General features: G+C 37.6%; 1 protein-coding gene and 1 long non-coding RNA gene across 5 annotated transcripts in view; both read right to left on the minus strand.

Annotated features, from left to right (window-relative positions):
- The window catches only part of LOC143688443 (cilia- and flagella-associated protein 161-like), an 80,809-nt gene extending 73,749 nt beyond the window's left edge, over window positions 1–7,060 (minus strand). For 2 of the 4 annotated variants that reach the window (XR_013178006.1, XR_013178005.1), the window contains exons 1-4: window positions 6,823–7,000; window positions 5,769–5,858; window positions 5,009–5,241; window positions 2,849–2,933 (exon numbers count right to left, since the gene is read on the minus strand). Coding sequence is in view for 2 of the 4 variants with exons in the window: in XM_077166344.1 (XP_077022459.1) it covers window positions 2,849–2,933; window positions 5,009–5,241; window positions 5,769–5,858; window positions 6,823–6,891 (477 nt within the window). In the remaining 2 variants the exon portion in view is untranslated. Of the gene's footprint in view, window positions 1–2,848; window positions 2,934–5,008; window positions 5,242–5,768; window positions 5,859–6,822 lie in introns of all 4 variants that reach the window. The other 2 variants (XM_077166344.1, XM_077166343.1) reach the window with 2 other exon arrangements.
- A 4,052-nt stretch (window positions 7,061–11,112) lies between these two features.
- The window catches only part of LOC143688446 (uncharacterized), a 123,008-nt gene continuing 120,790 nt past the window's right edge, over window positions 11,113–13,330 (minus strand). The window contains exon 6 of the long non-coding RNA XR_013178022.1: window positions 11,113–12,074. This is a non-coding gene — a long non-coding RNA (uncharacterized LOC143688446). The remainder of the gene's footprint in view (window positions 12,075–13,330) is intronic.

Raw genomic sequence — 13,330 nt, forward strand, 5'->3', positions numbered from 1 at the left:
CCTCAACAGACTTCAGGCCGGAATGAGGGACGATAAAGTACAGAAATGGGATACACATGCAGGGTCAGGGCTGGGCAGTGCCAGTGTGATGAGCTGCAGGAGCACAGAGATGGGAAGACCATGTTCTCCTGGGGGCTGAGGAAAGCCTCTGAAGAGCAGGCAGGAGACTGTGGGGCCAGAGCATGGATGGACAGGGCAGGGGCACATTACAGAGGGCTTGTGAGGCCACTGTGAAGAAACCAGAGCTTTTACAGGATCCATTCATAAACCTTGTTCCTGACTGCTTCCCCATTTGCTGTGGTTTAAATCGGGATCCACAAGAAGCTATTAAGCAGCCAGGGGCTCAACTGAAGTGCTGGCACTGAGAATGAAAGACAGACCAGAGCACATCACGAAGGAAGAGTGCTGGGGCTGCCAAGAGCCAGGTGTAGGTGGGGAAGGGAGATGGACCTGAGGCTGTACACGGCGCTGGGTGCGGGGAATGGAGAAAGTCCATGCCACTTGGAGTGGCAAGAAAAACAGGACGCAAAATCCTAAAAAATATCCATCTCAAATTACAAATTCTGTTGTGCTGAATCAGGAAACAAACCTCAGAAGGCCCTTCTCACCAGAATTTTTATGAATGCCTTGAAAGTGCTTGCTAATCTGAGCAGGAAATCAAGGACAAAATTTCATTTACAATAGTAACTTGAAGGATCAAATATCTATAAACAAATTTAACCAAGAAATCAAAGAAGTCCTAAATAAACGGAAGGACATTCCGTGTTCAAGGACTGGAATTCTACACATCATTAAGCTGTCAATTTTACCCAAACTCATTTAAAATTCAACTCAATCCTGATAAAAATTCCAAAAGCCTATTTTGCAGAAATGGAAAAGCCAATTATCAACTTTATTTGGAGGGATGAGGGGCCCCAAATAGCCAAAAACATCATGAAAAAGAAGAATGATGTTGAAGGGCATGCACTTTCTGATTTTAAAACTTATTACAAAGCTATAGTGATCAAAACAGTATGGTACTGGCACAAGGACAGACATATAGACCTATGGAATCAAATTGAGAGTACAGAAATAAACCTTCTCACCTTTAGCCAGCTAATCTGTGACAAAGGTACCAAGTTCACTCAATGGAGAAAGAAGAGTCTCTTCAATAAATGGTGCTGGGAGAACTGGATATCCATATGCAAAATATTACAGGTGGACCCCTACCTCACACCATATACAAAAATTAACTCAAAATGGACCAAAGGCTTAAATATAACAGTTAAAACTAAAGAACTGCTAGAAGAAAATATAGGGAGAATCTTCAGGACCTTGTCTTAGGTGGTGTTTTCTTAGATGTTAAAACCTATATCTCAGGCAACAAAAGAAAAAAAATAAGACAAAAAGGACTATACCAACATTTAAAACTCTGTGCATCAAAAGACTTTATCAAGAAAGTAAACAAACTACATGTTTAATATGCAGAATTTATAAAGACCTACAACTGAGCAACAAAAAGATGCACAACCCAATTTAAAAATGGGAAAAAGACTTGAATAGGTATTTCTCCAGAGAAGATAAACAAATGGCCAATCAGCACATGAAAAGATGATCAAAGTCTTCAGCCCTCAGGGCACCATGAGATGCCATCTTACACCCACTAGAATGGCTACTACTAAAAAAAAAAAAGAGAGAAAAAGACAAGTGCTATAGAGGATGTGGAGAAATTGGAGGACTTGTATGTGGTTGGTGGGAGTGGAGCGTGGTTCAGCTGCTGTGGAAAACGGCATGATGATATCTCAGAAAATTAACCATAGAACTACCATGTGACCCAGCAATCCCACTTCCAGTTATATACCCAAAAGCACTGAAAGTAGGGCCTTAAACAGATACCTGAACATTGATGCTCATAGCAGCATTTTTCACAATTGCCAAAAGATAGAAGCAAAGTAAATGTCTAGCAACAAAGGAATGGATGGACAAATGTGATACATACACACAATGGAATATTATTCAGCTATAAAAAAGAATGAGGTCCTGAAATATGCCACAACACTGAAGACATCAGGTTATGTGAACTCAGCCAGACACAAGGGGCAAGCATTGTATGATCTCATTTATATGGAATAAACAGCATAAGCATATTCATAAATTCAGAAATGAGAATACTAATTACCAGGGGCAAAAAGGGGGAGGGGAGTGGGGAACTAACGTTTAATTGGTACCAAGTTTCTATTTGGGGTGATGGAGAAGTTTTGGCATTAGAAAATGGGGACAGAGGCATAACTCACATATGTAATTAACACCACTGAATTGTATATTTGAAAAAGAAAAAAAGGGAAATTTTAGGTTGTATATAAGTTACTATGCACATGCACACCTACACAGACCCCATGGAACTGTACAATTCAATATAAACAATGCCCTAAATTTAATAGCATAATTATAATACTATGACTTCATGAATTGTGACAAAGGTACCACACTAATGCAAAATGTTAATAACAGGGAAAGGTGTGTGAAAGGAGGGTGTGTGAGAATGTCATACTCCCTAAATGATGTTTCTATAAAACTACAACGGCTTAAATAAAAATAAACTTTAAAAAAATTAGCTTCTCGCCAGCTGCAATGTAAAAAAATGCTTCCTCACTAACATTTTAGCTTTCAAGGGTGTATTTTTGTAACTTACAAAGTTAGAACGAAAGGCTTGGTCCAAAGCTGCCCATGAAAAACTGCAGGCTGAAATTATAATGCAGCCACAGAAGGAATCCCTGCTGCTGGACCCCTCTGCCCACTACTAGAGCTACTTGCCCACATGGAAACAAAGGTGATAGGTCCAGAGTAGACATGCAAAGTGATGACTCACCATTTTGTCTGCAAATCTCTCTTGTATCCCAAGGCAAAAGTTCTGCCCATATTGAAGAACTTGACCAATGGCATTTCCATCTACACTGTCAGATGAGAAGAAATGTACTGTAAACTCTCTGTATTAGAATCATTCTATAGCTTTATTTTTTGTGTACTGAATTTTTAAAATCATACACTGTAACTAAATTAAATAACAAAATAAAAGGATTTTGTTTTGGCTTTCAAATCCCCCTATACACTATTCCCTGCCCTCTACCATAGCCAGAAAACAGAACTTCCCACTTTCTGAGCCTTTGGCTAGACTGTTCTGAGCACACCAAGCTACCTTACACCAGGAATTCTGGTCAAGTGTGTCTGACATTTTTAGAGAAAATCTAGTAACCCAGTAGTAGGTGTTTAATACTATCTTCCCTCCAAATCTTCAGGAACTAGAAAGAACCAATTTTTAGCTCTCTTACCATAAATGATCTGTATTCAGAAGAAATCTAAATTGAAGAAGCTTCACTAAGACTTAAACAATTGGCTATATTTTTATAATAAAAACATTGCTATATAAAGTTATAAATTAGTTTAAAAGTGAAGGAAATGGTGTTTTAAATTGTAATCATGTATCTATTTGTCCTCTGAGGTCTCAGCTGTTCATTTCCAAAATTGCCTGAAGTATTTTTCTTAATGGATAATTAATTTCAAGAGTAAATGCCATGTAGTGCCACCTTGCATTAAACTAGATATTTCTATTGTAAAAATAACATAGCCACATTGGCCTCATTCTCTATAACCCCAACTCTGCAAGTGAAATCATTGCCCTCCCGGCTATGTTGGACATGACACCCAGGGGTGAAAGTCTCCCTGGCAACCTGAGAGATGACTCCCAGGGATGAGCCTGGCCCTAGCACCATGACATCAACAATTCCACCTTGACCAAAAGGGGGAAAAGAAGTGTAATTAATAAAGTATCAGTGGCAAAAAGAGTTCAAATCGAGTTGAGAGGCTACTCTGGAGGTTGATCTTATGTAAGCTTCAGTTAGACCTTGCTACCTATAATAACCTGCCAACCCCCAACCAGAACCATTCCAGCCAATCCTAAAGAACACCTAGGACAATATATAAGATTCTACAGAGGTTCCATGCACTAGGGTAACTCTTCAGAAACCTACAACCTCCAGATGGGTCACTGGTCCATATAAAACTTAGAGGTTTTTATCTGAAAAATCTAGAGGGCCCAGGCTCTCCAGAATATCAGATAATTCCATCTCCCTACCCCATATTAGTGACAGACCCTTACAATGTGAAAAAGTTACAATGGCCGTAGCCCAAACACCCTTAAAGAGAGGGATGGAAAGACCAAAGGTGATGGTGTAGTTATTCAGAAAAGATATGATTTAACAAATGAGTATGAATGCTGAATCATTACACTGATGTCTCTTTTAGTCTCCAGCATCTTAGAGCAGCTAGAAGTAAAAATCTAAAATTGTGGAATCGTAATCCATGTCAAACTTTGAATATGTTCTACAACTAATTGTGGTGCTATGCTTTGAAATTTATTGCTTTTTTTGTATATATGTTATTTTTTACAAAAAAGAAAAGAAAAAAGTTGATTGTGGTGATAAAAATGTATTTAAGTCCTCTAGCCTCCCATATGCTGGAACAGCTAGAAGGAAAAATCTGAGAGGATCATATGGTAACCCACGACACTCTGGGATCTGTCCTGTAACTACTTGTTGAAGAGTACTTGAAAACAATTGCTTTTTTATTTCTTTTCTTTGTATATATGTTATACTGTACAATAAAAATTAAAATTAGTAATAACATAGCCACATTAACAACAATAAAAGAACTCAAATGAGCTCAAAGCACCCTGAAATGGTATGAAGATAAATTTCCAATAAGAATATGAATTTAATTACCTGAATCCTATACCTATGAATTAAACACTTTTGAATGGAACACAAGTCACCAATTAGGCAGTCTAAGTTAAAAGGGATTGTAAAGGCCTCTTAACTGTAATTCCAAGGTAAGAAAGCAAGATGAGAATCACAGGGAATATCCACATAAACTTCATACCAATAAGCCCTGCTCTAACCCTCAGGCACCTGTTAACTACAAGTGAAAACTGTTATTTGTGATGAAAATGACCTTAAAATGGAAATCTCTCTACCTCAAAATGATAAAAGTGTTTCTGCCAATCGGGATGTTGGTTTGCACTGCGCTCAGGCCACAGGGTACCTCCACTTCATCACTCAGGCGGGCTGTGATGTCTTCAGGAGTCATGCAGAGGCTCAGGTCCCCATTCAGAAACAGATCAGTGTCTCTGTCAGGATGGTCAGGATTCACCAGTAGAATGCTGTTGCCATAGTGGAGATAGCCATCTTCAGATATGGAAAGCTGCATCTACAATTTTAACGGGAATTTTTTCAATAAAACATACAATTCACTAACAGCAAGTACTAAGACTTCTCCCAGTTGCATGATCTATTTCAATACGGGGTTCTCTTGGATCCCCTCAAATCCTTTGTCTTCTTTGCTTTCCTGCCACACCCCCCCCAACCATTTTGTCATGGCAAAGCCCACAGGTTTCCCAAATGAAGCCAAATCAAGCCAGGTTGACCCCACTATAAATACATTTATTCTACATTCATCAAATGTTTCTTGACCACCAACTAAGCGACATTTTATTTATCCAATTTATTTATAAATCCACTCATTTCTTTATTTGGAAATTAAGATAAACCTAATTAAGAACAGGCTTCTGTTATATTCTTGAATTCTTGGGGAATTTTTAACACTATGGTCTTCAGATTATTTTTTAAAACCTGATATTTCCCAATGATAACCCATTATGGAAGTTTTGTTTACTTAACATATATGCTCACTTAATTTGACAAAATTTTGAAAATAATGCCTGAATTTTAAATTACCTGTCTCAAAAAATTCTCTTTTAGTCTGTGGTTTCTCTGTATGAGAAGTTCCCCTTTATCCCTCTTCTCTAAGAAATCTTTCACGCACTCCTGGTTAAACATAAAATGAATGAAATCCAAAGGGTCAATAATAGTTCTGAATTGCACAGATAACAGCTGGTAGTGTTTTTTTTTTTTTATTATTTTTCATAGCTAGCAGCTTTTAGATCAGAATTACCTCAAGTTGAAAAACCAAGATTTCAATTCTTCCAGAACAGGAAAAGAAATGTAAGTATAATGAAAATCGTGGGAATATTTTTAGCATTATTTTGATATTTTAATTTCATTGCAGAATGTTTGGAAAATGAGAAAGACAAAAAAAAGTAAAAGAAAAGTCATGTATCTATCATCACTCCAGCCAGGGAAAATCATGAAACACAACCTGGAGACCACTGTGTCCCCTGGTTGTAGGATGACAGACACCTGAAAGCCCACTCTCACCCAACCAGATAGGTACAGGGCAGTGGCTTGTCCCAGGGCCTTGTGAAGGACCCCACCCCAGCAAACAAGAATACAAGCCAGTGAGGACAATGCCAGTAAAGCAGTACTGGGGACCCTCAGGAGAGCATGTGTGAAAAGAGGGAGGGATGTCAGCGTGAGCGCAGGGCTGTTCCTATTTAGTGCCTGCCCCCAGCTGGATTGCAGCCTCTGAGGCTGTGCCTCCAGGAACTTACTAGAAGGGGGGGGGGGGGTGAGGTGGGGAAGTGGGGGAAAGGTGGGGGGCTCCCGACTGAGGCTCGGCCCAGGCCTGGCGTCAGGGCACCTGAGTTTGGGAAGCTAAGGAAATGGAAGAGAAAGGCATGGTACTCAAAAGACCATGCGACCTGGGACTGCAGGTTAGAAACGGATGAGCTTTTAGGGGATTCTGGTGTATTCCCGCGAAAGAGGAGACTCTGGACATCCAGAGGAGGAGACGCAACCTGAAGCTGAATTTGGGCTCCTGAGCCCGCGGGGTCTGAGGGCCGGGGGGCCCGGGCGCAGTCGGAGGTCCGCCCCCGGACACAGCCCTCCTTACCTCCTCCAGGTACAGGTCCTCGTTCCAGTTCCCCATCCGGACGCGCGGCCCATACAAGTTTTGTGCCATGGTGTGTCCAGGTACTGAGCAGGAAGGGCTCCCCTACCCCCCTGCGTCGGCACGTCCCGTAACCATGGTGACCCGGCAGGGTGTGATTGGTCAAGATCCCGAGCCCGCTGGCCAATGAGAGGCTGTGCTCGGGGTCTGCCCGCTGGCCTGGGAGGCCCCGGAGCTGGCAGACTGCCTTTGCATCATCCCAAATCTTCCTTTCAGGAAAAGAAAACATCCCCCCCCACCCCCACCCCCGCATATTATTAGAATGTAAGTTAAAATTGCTGTAACAATATAATACCCCTTTCTTGTCCATGCAGCAATGAGGATCAAAAGAAATGTAATAAAGTAAGGTGCATGTGCAAAGCGAGTTCTAATAGCGTGGAGAGGCTTGTCTGGAGGCGAACTTCTGCAGGCTTCAGCTGCTTGCTGCTAATGACCATGTTTGCCAACTCCAACCCAAACCATTCCCATTGACCCCAAGGAACACCTAGGGCTCTATCTGAGATTCTACCAAGATTCCGTGAGCTATGGTCACTTTCCAGAAACATACAATCTTCAGCTGTGTCCCTAGGCCAGTTAAGTCCTGAAAGCCAGAGGAGCTGCCTCTGCAGAACATCAACCAGTTCCCTCCCCCATCTGGTGTTATCAACAGCCCTCCCCAATGCTAGAAAGTTAGAAAAGGCAGAGCCCAAATGCTGTTAAAGATTGGGAGAAGGATCAAAGGAGAAGGAGGAGTCAGGACAGAGAAGATAGGATTTAACACATGAGTATGAGGGCTGAGTCATTATATTGAGATTTCTTTTAGTCTCCATTGCCTTGGAGCAGCTAGAAGGAAAAACCTAAAATTGTGAAACAGTGACCCATCTCAAACTCTGAAATCTGTTCAACTACTCGTTACAATGTACTTTGAAATATGTATATATATAGTGTGTGTGAGTGTGTGTATTATTTCGTAATAAAAATGTTTTAAAAATTATTTATAAAAAGAAGTTAGAGCAGGTATTAAACCACTGACTATATGTTAGAAGTTAAGAACCTGAGACTCAAAGATGAGACATGTTTAAATTCAAATTGCTAAAAGTTACTCAAAAGAAGAATCCAGCCTACATTTTCTGACTCCAAAGATCATGTCTTTTCTGTTGAAGTGCTTCTGTATTTCCCTTAAAATCGAGACTAAGACAAGATAACTTTGGACTCCATTATTTTAATAAAGATCAAATAATTCAGTCATTTATGAGTCAAGAAAAAGAAATAGCATCAATAAAAATGGTAAAGGATAGAAAAAATTTCTTAATAGCAAGATATTATTACATTCTTAGGAAAACCAATCCAATTCCAAAACCTCAATAGAGAAATAAAAATTGTACATGTCGAAGTAAAAATTTCTTAACAGCAGAGTATATGATTATAGTCTTAAAAGATGAAATTCAATCCCTAAAAATCGGGAGATAATAAAATAGCTTAGTAAAATGGTCAAACATTAGATAAAAATTGAAAAATCAATTGTAACTACATACACTGCTAATAATAAGTTAGGAAGCGGCAGGTGAGCATGTTAAAAATGCATATAAAGTAGTTTAATGAAAGATGTAATTAAAGAAAATTGCAGAACTCTAGCAAAAAAATAAATTCTAAATAAAAAGTAGTGAATGGATAGATTAAATCTATTTCTGCCCATGTGAATTTTAGATTTTATAACATTTCCAGTTAAAACCTGAAAAGGATATTTGGTAGAATTTTTTAAAATATCCTAAAATTTGTAAAGAAAACAAACACACATACTTTTACAGGCATTATCATAAGAGAAAAAAAACGGCATATTTACACCACCAAATACTAGAAGGCATTCTCCTGCAATCAACATCAAATTACTGTGACATTTATTTCAAAACAGGAATATATGGCTTAATGGACTGGAAATGTAACCCCTCCAAAATAGACCTTCACATGTAAATTAAATGTATCACAACTAAAGCATTCCAAATAGTGAGTCAAGTAACTGTTATTTGTCATATGCTATGGGGCTAATTGAATGTTTTTTAAAAACAGATTTATTGAGATATAATTCACAAACGATTAAATTCAACCTTTAAAATGTATAACCTACAGTCTTAGTATGTTCACAATTATGCAGCCATCATCACATCTAATTTTGAAACAGGTTCGTGATGGCAAAGAGTAACTCCTGATTAAGCCATTACTTCTCATCTCCCATCTCTCCTCCCCTCAACCCTTATAACGCCTAACTTATTTTCTGTCTATATGAATTTGCTTATTCTAGATGTTTCATATAAATGGATCATATAACATGTGGCTATTGTATCTGACTTCCTTCACTTAACATAATGTCTTCAAGATTCATCCATGTTGTATTTATCAGGACTTTATTCCTTTTTGTGGCTGTGTAATATTCCATTGTATGTATATACTACATTTTACTTACCCATTTATCTGTTGATGGACACTTGGGTTGTTTCCACTTTGCAGCTCTTATGTATGAAGCTGCTGTGAACATTCATGTGCAAGCTTTTTATGTAGACAAATTCTTCCTTTCTCATGGGTGTCTACCTGGGAGTGGAATGTCTGGGTTATATAGTAACCCCATGTTTAATATTTTAAGGAACTTCCAAAGCTTTCTCCAAAGAGGCCACACTATTTTACATTCCCACTACCAATGTATGAGGGTTCCTTTCTCTACATTCTTGTCAGCACTTGTCATTATCTGTCTTTTTTATTGTAGCCCTTCTAGTGGCTATGAATTGTATGTCATTGATTTGCATTTCCCTAATGACTAATGATTTTGAGCATTTTGAAATGTGCTTATTGGCCTTTGTATGTCATCTTTGGAGAAACATCTATGCAAGTTTTTTGCCTATTTTTTAATGGGATTACTTGTCTTTTGTTATTGAGTTTTAATAGTTCTTTATATATCCTGTATATTTATATTTCTGACAATACTACAATGTCTTAGTTAACCTGTCTCTGTTTTAAGCCTTAAGATAGGGTAAAGCCCAAGACTAGTAGTCAATAAGAGGGTAGGGAATGGATATGGGATATTTGGGTTTTCCTTTTTTCTTTTTATTTCTTTTTCTGGAGTAATGCAAATGTTCAAAAATGATCATGGTGATGAATGCACAGCTATATAATGATACTGGGAACCATCGATTGTACACTTTTGATGGACTGTATGATGTGCGACTATAGCTCAGTAAAATTACATTTTAAAAAAGAGTTCTTTCTATATCCTGGATCCAAGTTTCTTATCAGATATATGATTTGCATCCTATTCTATGGGTTGTCTTTTTCATGTTCTTGATAGTGTCCTTTGCAGCACAGAAGTTTTCCATCTTTATGAAGTACAATTTATCTATTTTTCATTTGTCACTGTACTTTTGCTGTCATATCTAAGAAACCATTGCCTGACCTAAGGCCATGAAAATTTATGCCTAAGTTTTCTTCTAAAGATTTCATAGTTTGCACTCTTGCATTTAATTCTATGAATCATTTTGAGTTAATTTTTTTGGTAGGGTATAAGGAGTGAGACCAACTTTTCTGCATGTGGATATCCAGTTCTTACAGCACCATTTCTGGAATTGTCTTGGTATCATTGTTGAAGATTATTCGACCATAAATGCAAAGGCTTATTTATGAACTCTCTATTCTATTCTATTTATTTATGTCTATCCTTAAGCCAGAACACTGCCATCTTAATTACTACAGCTTAGTAACACCTTTTGAAATTGGGTTGGGAAGTGTGAATCCTCCCATTTTGTTCCTATTTTTCAAGCTTTATTCCCTCCTCTTCTTTTTGTGTATATTATTTAAAATAGTGTGTCTATATATGTTACAAACCCAATAATACATTATTATAAATATTACTTTATATAATGGTATATCTTTTAAAGAAACTACAAAAGGAAGAAAAGCAGTATATATTTATAAAGTTTGTTATATTGCCTTTTTATGATTCTCCACTTGGTTCTTTTTTTTTATAGTTTTTTTCTTTATAGATACTTCCATGTTTTTCCCTAGAGATTTGAATTACTGTCTGTCATTTCCTCACACTGATACAGCTTTGCTTCCACCCTCTTCCTTGTACTTTTATTGTCAAATATATTACATTTCTATATGTTACAGGCCCAACAATGAAATTATGAATATATCACGTTACGTTTTAAATCAGTCAAGAGAAGAAAGGAAAAGAAATATGCAACTATATTGTCATTTGTAATTACCACATAATTATCTTCATGAGGACGCTTGTTTTATTTTTTAATATAGATTCAAATTACTCTCTGATGTCATATGCTTTTAATCTGAAGTCAGACATCCTTTAGTATTTCTTGTAAAGTAGGTCTGCAAGCAATAAAGTCTCTCAGTTTTTGATGATCTGTTTATTTGCTTTTTGTAGATATAAGATTCTTGGTTGACATTTTTTTCTTTCAGCACTTTAAACATGTCATCCTATTGCCTTCTGACTTCTGCTATTTCTGATGAGAAGTCACCAGGTAATGTTATTGGGGTTCCCTTGTAGGGTTTGTGCTGCTTTAAGATTTCTTCTTTGTCTTTCATCATTTTGACTATGATGTTTCCAGGTGTGGATCTCTTTGCATTTATCCTACTTTGCATTCCTTGAGCTTCCCAGATGAGTAGATTAATGCATTTCATCAGACTTGGGAATCTCCCAGCCATTATTGCACTGACTACATCTTCTGCTTCTTTTTCTCTCCTTTCCTTCTGATACTCCCATTACAAGTATGTCAGTATATTTAATGATCCTGTCTCTCTCTGAGACTCTATCCATTTGGCTTCATTCTTTTTGCTCTCTGTTCTTCATATTACATGATCTCCATCAATTTATCTTCAGATTACTTAATGTTTTCTCTTCTTCCAGCTCAAATCAACTGAATTGTAGTGAAATTCTCATTTTGGTTATGGTACTTTTCAACTCCAGAATTTCCATTTGGTTCTTTTGTTTTTTTTTATAAGTTTTCTCTTTATGGATGGTCTATATTTAATGAAACATTGTCATCACACCTTCCTTTAATTCCTTAAGCATGTTTTCCTTTAGTTCCTTGGACATATTTACAATAGCAGCTTTGAAGTCTTTGTCTGCTAAGTCCAGTATTTGGGCTCCCTCAAAGGCAGTTTCTGTTGCCTGTATTCTTTTCCTGGGTATGGGTCACACTTTCCAGTTTCTTCGCATGTTTCATAATTAAAAAAAAAATTTCAAAAATTTTTTTGAAAAGTGGACATTTTAGACAACATATTGTAGCAATTCTGAGTGCTGATTCCCCACCCCCCATGATTACTGTCATGTGCTTGTTTGCCTGTTTATTTGTTTAGTGACCTTGGCTGGGCTAGTTCACTGAAGATTGTTTTCCATATACTACACAGTGGCTAACGTCACTGCCCAGAGAGCACAACCTAGGGCATGCATATAGTTTCCCAACCCTCCATAGGAATTTTAATATTATAAACAAAGTAACAGAGAAAATGCAACTCCCAACTTACAGCACAATATTCTTCAGTGGATTTAAAAGCTGGGTAATAACAATAAAATGATTTTTAAAATATGCAAACTGCTTGTTTTCTTTTACTTTTGAAAAATAAGATGTTTATATTATATTCATAATTGTTCATCTTCCAGACCTAGTAATAAGATGTAGCTTCCTAAACTTTATACCCAAAGTACAAGCAGCAAAAGAAAAAATAAATGGAAACTCCTCAAAATCAAATGCTCCTGCACCTCAGAAGACTTTGTAAAAAAAATGAAGAGGCAGCCAACTCAATGGAAGAAAATATTTGGAAATTATATTATATATAATTGTTTTAGTCTGCTAACACTACCAGAAAGCAACACACCAGAGATGGATTGGCTTTTAATAAAAGGAGATTTATTTGGTTAAAAAATTATAGTTATTCAGTGGAAAGACAACTAGCTTTTATCTGAGGTTCCCGCTTATGTGGGAAGGCACAGGGCAATGTCTGCTGGCCTTCTCTCCTGGCTTCTGGGTTCCAACAACTTCCCCCAGGGCAATTCCTTTCTGCATCTCCAAACATCTGGGCTGAGCTATAAGTGCTGAGATGAGGTATGCTGAGCTGCTAGGGCTGTGCTGCACTGAGCTCTCTTCTGACTTCTCTTTTAAGCCTCCAGCTAATTAAATTAAACATCACTCATTGAGGAAGGCACTCTGCCTAGCTGACTGCAGCTGTAATCAGCCAAAGATGGGTTTACCATGCTAATGGCTCATGTCCACAGCAACAGAACTAGGCACCATCACCTGGCCAAGTTGACACCTGAACCTAACTACCACAAAAACCACATAAAATTTTTAATTTATATTTATTTAAAAACACTCAGGGCTAAGACTGAAAGAGAAATACACTTGTACATTGCTGACCACTGTGTAAATTACTTAATTCCTATTTAGCAATAAATATCTCCTTGAAA

The sequence above is a fragment of the Tamandua tetradactyla genome, chromosome 6, assembly GCF_023851605.1.
Source record: "Tamandua tetradactyla isolate mTamTet1 chromosome 6, mTamTet1.pri, whole genome shotgun sequence".
Lineage (NCBI taxonomy): Eukaryota > Metazoa > Chordata > Mammalia > Pilosa > Myrmecophagidae > Tamandua > Tamandua tetradactyla.